The sequence below is a fragment of the Cyphomyrmex costatus genome, unplaced genomic scaffold, assembly GCF_001594065.2.
Source record: "Cyphomyrmex costatus isolate MS0001 unplaced genomic scaffold, Ccosl1.0 scaffold374, whole genome shotgun sequence".
In the NCBI taxonomy this organism is placed as follows: Eukaryota; Metazoa; Arthropoda; class Insecta; order Hymenoptera; family Formicidae; genus Cyphomyrmex; species Cyphomyrmex costatus.
Window position 1 is genome coordinate 16,924 of NW_017277928.1, and position 8,276 is coordinate 25,199.

Below are 8,276 nucleotides of genomic sequence, written 5' to 3' on the forward strand. Positions count from 1 at the left end.
CCAGGTAGAATAGCGGGCGGAACGTATGCAAGACTCGGAGACTTTCCGTACATGGCAGTCGTGCATCAACTCCTGGGTAACGGATTGATCGGACAATGCGGAGGCACAATCTTATCAAACAGATGGGTCCTCACAGCCGCTCATTGTGCGATAAAATATCCAAAAAGATTTTTGGTAGTTTTTGGTATCATTAACAAGTCTGGGGTATTCGAGTCTTACCGAGGTCCCGGTGTGTCCATGATGGTGACTCAAGCATTTGTACATCCATATTATAAAATGGGCCTGAACGATATTGCTCTACTTTATACTCCGCAAAATATTCCTTTCTCCAGTACGTATATTTATAAATTAATATTTCGCTTCCTTTCTTCTTTCGTAATTATTTATACACGTCCATGTTATTTAATTATTTTATACGGAAGAAACGCGAAAAGTAAAAAATTTATTTGTAACAACTTAACAAGTAGCCTTATAAACGCGGGAACTTGATAATATCACAAAAATCATATTGTACATTTATGTATACTTTATATTTTTTATTATTTTTTTATAATCTTTAATAAATGCTGAAAAATACCACAAACCATTAAACGACTTAAAAAATATTATGAACGTAAATGTAATGTCGCAACATTGAGATATTAAGAAACAATTAAATATACATTTCTTTATTTTAGATACTATTAAACCGATAAGCCTTCCTTATCAAGAAAATTTTGAGGATAAATCTGCTTTTGTGATCGGTTGGGGGAAAGAACATACAAATAATAGATTAGCTTCGACAAGACTTAAGTACGCCAAATTGCCGATTACAACAAATAGTGTATGCGAGCGATACTGGCACGGAATCACTGATGATCAGATTTGCACGGCACCAGGATTAGGACGAGATGCTTGTCAGGTAAAAAATAAAATAATGCTCTATAAAATAAATTATTACAAGTGTAAGTGGAATACTGTAATAGGCAATATAGAGGCTACTATAGTGATTTTGTTACTTTTAGGGCGATAGCGGTGGACCACTCGTTGTAGTGGAAAATGGCATGGACATTCAAGTCGGTATTGTGAGTTACGGAGACGCATATTGCCCTAGCGATAAACCGGGCGTTTTTACTAGGGTTTCATCATACGTAAATTGGATTCATCAAACTATGATGAACACGTATGATATAGTAGAATATACCCAATGATTTTTTCAAATGTTAATATATTTAAATACAGATAACATTAAAAAAGTTAATGTATTATACAAAATGTCCGTAAAAACACATAACATTTAATCAAAAATGTCATAATCAAATTGAGGAACTTATGAATATATGGATTGGTATTAAAAAGTATATTTTATATATGTGAAGTGAGATGAAGTTTAATACAGAATTTTATTATTATGTGCGCTTGATAATTGAAATGCATTATTATTTCAAAAATTGATATTTAAATATACATTTAAAAACGCATTATACATATTCTTTGTAAAAACACTACTGTTTGTAAAACAACGTAAAATATATTTATAAAGATATACATAATTTTATATTTATTATAAATATATGTACAAACATTATTTCGCATTTTATGTAAAAAATAAAGTATTTCGATGAAAATAAATAAAAAAGAAATTTTCAAAGTAGATTGATGAAAAATCAAAATTTAATAAAAATGGTGTAATAATATTAGAATGATATCTACTTTCTCATTTAAAAACTCATTATTACGAAATATTTTTTAAGAAAAATGTTACAATTGGTCGTTTTTGATTTTTTCTCGATTTGCATAAATTTTTTAATAATTTTTTCTTAACTTCTTTTATCTTTTTGCGAGATGAGAAATTGCATTCTTGAATTTATGACAAGAATGCAGTGTAAATATTTTTATATTATAATATAATTTATATTATAATATCATTATAATAATATATATATATTATTATAATGATAAATTATATTCGCATACATCTTCAAAGATAATTATAGAAGAGATGCGATAATATTCGTATCAATAGCATGCTTATTTAAAATATATTTTTTAAACTTATTTAACTAATAAAATCCTCGACAATAATCATTTATAAGCAAATAGATCGAAAAATAGGCAATAGCTATTCCATTCTTCAAAGAAATAGCTGACCAATTTCATAACATTGATGTTGTAACTTCGACGTATGTAAATCGAATCATATAAACGCATTAAATGATTTTCTATCTCTCTTACATTTAGACTAACTTCGATGATAATAAACGATTTCACAGTTTGTTTAAATTAACACAGTTTGAACAAATTTAAGCGAAAGAAACGGTAATTGTTTTCCCCGATAAAAAAGACGTTGTTAGCGAGAAAGAGAAACTGTCTAAAGAAGTCGACGAAAAGTTAGGCGCAGCTCCTACGGATGCGACTGTTACTCGAAAAACGGTACTTAAAGGCTGGCACAATAGTTCAAACTGATCAAAAGAAATCAGAAATAAAAACTCCAGCAGATAGGGATAAAGATAAAGATAAGGAAAAGAAGGATAAAGATACCTACTGTAACAAAAATTGTGAAAACATCGGCTTACGAAGATGTTTACAATATGTGCCACATTCGACAGACAACATGGGAGATAAATCAGACGAAGAGAAGAAAACAAAGGATAAGAGCGGCGGAATATTTTTGGGAAATTTTAAAGGCTCCAAATTGAGGAGAGGCAAGAAAGATTTTAAGGACACGTCCTTTGATAGTGGTGACGAGGAATCGAAGATAGTCGTAACGAAAGTTTCAGAACAACAACCAGAATTTCTCTCTAGCGAAGTAACGAATTCGCAGTTCGATAGCAGATTACCAGAAATTACAACTGCACCCGATGTGAGAGCAGCTACTGTAGAATTTTTGGAAGATTCTCGACGAATCGCTGCAGGTATGCATGTATCTTACGAAGGTATGCATGTATCTTGTTAAATCAGTGGAGAAGGAAGACAAAAAAGCAGATGCTGCCAAGACCGATGATGACGATAAAGATAAGATGAGTTTCTTCTCGAGTTTGTTCAAAAGTAAGTCTAAAAAAGATGAAGATGGATCTATCTTACCTGTTATACATGTTGAGAAACATAAATTCAAAAGCTTTCCGAGACAGCACACTGAATTCACAAAATAGTCTTTACTTTGTGTTTTAGAACAAATATAATTAGTTAAATCTTTGGCGACATGCAGAATTAACTATGCTTCAAAATACAAGTATATTTAAAAAAGATTCTTATATTTTACTTTAACGTTGTTGTTTTACGCATGAACCAAGTGTCGTGTTATTCAGATTACACGTCTTATTTAGTTACAACTTCGTTCTACATTGAAACTTAAAACCTCATTTAATCCTCAGATTTAAACGTTTTATCCTACCTTAAATGACGAAGACTAATATTGACCGTCTTTTGAAAAGTTTCAATAAACAATTACGCATATTTTTTCCAATCAACCTTTAAATTTTAAAAAATTATTTTAATTCTTATTTTTTTATTCGCTGTTAGTGAAATCTGTGTTACGTCAAATACAATATCTTCGAATTTATTAGTAGCTCTACGTAACAGCAAATTGTTAATTTCTAAAAAAACGTTGGTTTATCAATAAATTTACGTAATTTCCATAGATGAAGCGTTATTTTAATGAGAAATTAGAAATACCTTAATTTTTGTTGACATTGTTTTGCAAATTATTAGGTCGATCAATATCTGTATGTGAGATTTTTATAGACGTAAATGCGGTAATTATGCACGTCGAGATAATACAGAATGACCAAAGGGATCAAATGAGTTGAAACTAAATGGTTATTATTATATTTTGCGACATGTATGATCAAACAAAATTAATTTAACGCCATTTTGTAGAAAAAATTTGTAAATTTTTTTATTACCATATATATGAAAAAATACATATAATTATTTAATAATTTAAACATTACAAATAAGGAAACAATGATATGTTTATGTACGAGGGTCACGCTATTTTGCATAAAATGCGAATCCTTGATAGAGCTAATCCTCGTTTCTTTGTATTAGGAAAAAATTTAGTGAATCTTTATGAAGTAATTCTTCTCATTTAGTTTTGCGTTGATTCCGATAGACAACACTTTGAAAACCAATTCATAATCATAAGCATATTTTTTGCTTCTGTTTTTGTAATGTTTCAATTACATATTTTTTTCGTATATGGTAATACAATTAACAAGTTTTTTTTGCAAAATGGCATTTGATTAATTATTTTCGGCCTACTTGTTACGAAGAAATAACTATTTAGAGTTTCAATTCATTCCCATACATACATTTTAATCGCTTTGCAAAATCATTCTATCGGGATAATAAACAACTCCAACGTCAAAGTCGCATTTTACGTATTCATACGTGAACTGTGACTATAATATACAATGCATTATTAAGCAATGCATTATCTATTTGTAGTAACTTTTACTATTCTCAGATGTGTGCACGCGATGTTTTTCGAAGGCAGTGTTAAATACACGGTGATGTGTTTTCTCGAAGTCATAAGGCACATTTTTTTTATTTTACCAGCTTTTTATAATACTAGCTTTTTTATCAGTTTGGGCTATACAAGGTATTTTCTTTAACTTGAGCACTTAGAATATCTCTATTGTTTTTAATGACTCAAAAGAGCATTAAAGGAAAAATTGTTTATTTCAAAATGAAAAAAACATCAAAATTAAACGAGTACAAATGGCTATACAGAGTCATACGCTATTAACGAAGCGTGGAAAATACAAAAATCTTACATTTAGATTCATAAAATATTATTTATTTTAACTGTCTTCATTACATTGTTACGTGTCGTTAGATACTGACACTTTTAAAACGAAATTGTCAGATAATTTCTATGACTTTTATTGAATGATGGAATTGTGTTTTTGTCTACTAACAGAGACATTTTTTCAAATTTCAAAATTTGGTTAACATCTTTACTCCACCAAGTGTTGGCTTTACCTCTGTTGGTGAAGAATGTTACTACGTGTCAACAACATCGACAACTCTAAGATTATTTTATTTTGTCGCTGATGATGGTCCAGAGTAAAGGACCGAAACGTTCGAAAAATTCGACTCCGAATTTTATGAATCTAAATGTAAGATTTTTGTATTTTCCACGCTTCTCGTTAACAGCGTATGACTCTGTATAGCCATTTATACTCGTTTAATTTTGATGTTTTTTTCAAACTTTAAAGAGTCTTTAATTCAATTTAAACTTACTTCATTTTATTTATTTATTTTCAAAATGAAAAATATAAAAAGAAAACATGTTTGTTTCAAAATGTCAAATATTATTATATGGTTATACGATTTATGAGATTTCAAAGTAAAAACATATATATGTAATTATTTTTTAAACCGTTTAAACGTGCGTTAACCGTTTAAAGAGCTTTATATGTTCATTTATATATATATATATATATATAAATACGTGAGAACCTACATGATGGCCTAGTCATGAATGCGTAGTTCTGTCAAAAAGACGCTCAAAGTAAAAACAGCATACTGTTCGAGCATTTATATAAAGTGTCGAAACCATGGCGTTTAAATTATTTGCAGTTCTTGTAATGGTTAGCATCATCGGTTTGATCATATCTGAAATTTCAGCTAAACATTTGTACCTACGTGAGTAACTAAAGATTCTCTCTCCCTCTCTCTCTCTCTTTCTCTCTCTCCCTCTCTCTCTCTCTCTCTCTCTCTTGTGCTTATATAAATTTATTCTTCAATTTAAATTGTGCTCAAGTGAGATGTATAGTTATTTGAGAATTAATATTTTTGTTTTTGTCACTTATATAGCGCAAGGAAGTTCATGCATACCAAAATTAGTGTATAAATGGAATGAAACAAGAGGAGCAGCATCCAAGGGATCTTTCAATATGTGTTTCGCATGCGGCTGTAACGACGCTGGCGATGACTTTTTTAGCTGTATCGTTAAACCGTGTAATCAAGAAACCGGCGAACGGAGTAAGGCTGGATTGTTCTCTCGTTCGATAAATCTCAACTTTCTTATCTTTTTACTTTTTTATTTATCTATTATTTAAATTATCAGTTTATCTAAAAGTGGAACACAATGAATTTTATACCGGTGACAACAACATTATTGCAACATTTCCAATGCTACTGTAATATTGCAATGTTGCAGCAATTTGCCAGAATAATTTATATTCTATAAATGATAACTATTATAGTTTTTTCTTTGACAAAAACGTTACTGTACGAAATTTCTCGTTCACACACGTTAATTGAATGCATTAATTAATATATATTATATGTTGTACAATAGAATGATTAATATTTTATATGTTATAAAAAATAATCATGAAGTCTACTTATATATGTATAATTTTTTAATTTTGTTAGCTTTATGTTTTATATTTATTTAACATATTCTAAAATGTACATTACTAATACAATTTAAAGGAATATATTATCAAATAATATCTTAATTAAATTAATGTGATGTAAAAAAGAGATTATTCATAAATAATGTATAAATACTTAAAAACTATTACTAACATAGCTCCGAAAATATATATTTTAAAATACAAAGTTAAAAAAATATATTTAACAAAATATGTACATTATAATTAAAACTGTGGCGATTGCGTTGCCACATTTTAAATCGTTGTCGGTAAGGAATACACACGGATACATGAACACACATACTTGACATACACAACAAGAGACAGTTAGACGCTAGTATTAATAGAGCCTTATAAAGCAACGAATTTCGGGCGACTGTTTTTGCATTCGTTTGGCAAGACGAGTCGCAGGTAGAAAAAGAGAATAGATCAATATAAACTCGCACGTTTCTGGAATTGATGTATGATATTATGCACACCAAAATACGTATTTAAATGGAATGAAACAAGCAGACCCCACAATATATGTTACGCATGTGGCTGTAACGACGCTGGCGATGACTTTGTTAGCTGTATCGTTAAACCGTGTAATCAAAAAACCGGCGAACGGAGTAAGGCTGGATTGTTCTCTCGTTCGATAAATCTCAACTTTCTTATCTTTTTACTTTTTTATTTATCTATTATTTAAATTATCAGTTTATCTAAAAGTGGAACACAATGAATTTTATACCGGTGACAACAACATTATTGCAACATTTCCAATGCTACTGTAATATTGCAATGTTGCAGCAATTTGCCAGAATAATTTATATTCTATAAATGATAACTATTATAGTTTTTTCTTTGACAAAAACGTTACTGTACGAAATTTCTCGTTCACACACGTTAATTGAATGCATTAATTAATATATATTATATGTTGTACAATAGAATGATTAATATTTTATATGTTATAAAAAATAATCATGAAGGCTACTTATATATGTATAATTTTTTAATTTTGTTAGCTTTATGTTTTATATTTATTTAACATATTCTAAAATGTACATTACTAATACAATTTAAAGGAATATATTATCAAATAATATCTTAATTAAATTAATGTGATGTAAAAAAGAGATTATTCATAAATAATGTATAAATACTTAAAAACTATTACTAACATAGCTCCGAAAATATATATTTTAAAATACAAAGTTAAAAAAATATATTTAACAAAATATGTACATTATAATTAAAACTGTGGCGATTGCGTTGCCACATTTTAAATCGTTGTCGGTAAGGAATACACACGGATACATGAACACACATACTTGACATACACAACAAGAGACAGTTAGACGCTAGTATTAATAGAGCCTTATAAAGCAACGAATTTCGGGCGACTGTTTTTGCATTCGTTTGGCAAGACGAGTCGCAGGTAGAAAAAGAGAATAGATCAATATAAACTCGCACGTTTCTGGAATTGATGTATGATTTTATTAGATTAGTATGTGAAGGGTTTTATAAGGAAAGCAAGAAGTAAGAGAACTGAAATTTAATTTATTAGTTTTAAAATAACGACGACAACTGAGATATATACACGCAAAATATTTACTGACAATAGAAGTTGCGAGAAAGACGCAACGGTCGAAAAGCAAGCGAGGTATGTGAGATACGGTCGATCAGCTGACGCTTATTGTTAGATACACAGTCGATCAGCTGACGCTTAGACACACAGTCGTTTTCGGAGAATTGTCTAGCGTATTCAGAGAACCTATATCTTTCCGCGAAAAGTCGACTGAGTAATAACGCGCGAACTAATTATTAACGTATTTGTAACCGCGCGATTGTTGTCTAATACCTTTACGCTCTTACGCGCTTGTAAAAAGTACTTTTAATATATTGACGTATTATAATTTATTTTTT

The 8,276-nt window shown here is 29.6% G+C and overlaps 1 protein-coding gene across 1 annotated transcript; it reads left to right on the top strand.

The window, feature by feature from the left end:
* LOC108776675 (tryptase-2) lies at positions 1–1,190 on the top strand. The gene is made up of 3 exons (XM_018543358.1): positions 1–331; positions 678–901; positions 1,005–1,190. The coding sequence occupies exons 1-3, from the start codon at positions 52–54 to the stop codon at positions 1,188–1,190; spliced, it is 690 nt and encodes a 229-aa protein (XP_018398860.1). The 5' UTR covers positions 1–51.
* The last annotated feature ends 7,086 nt before the right edge of the window (positions 1,191–8,276 follow it).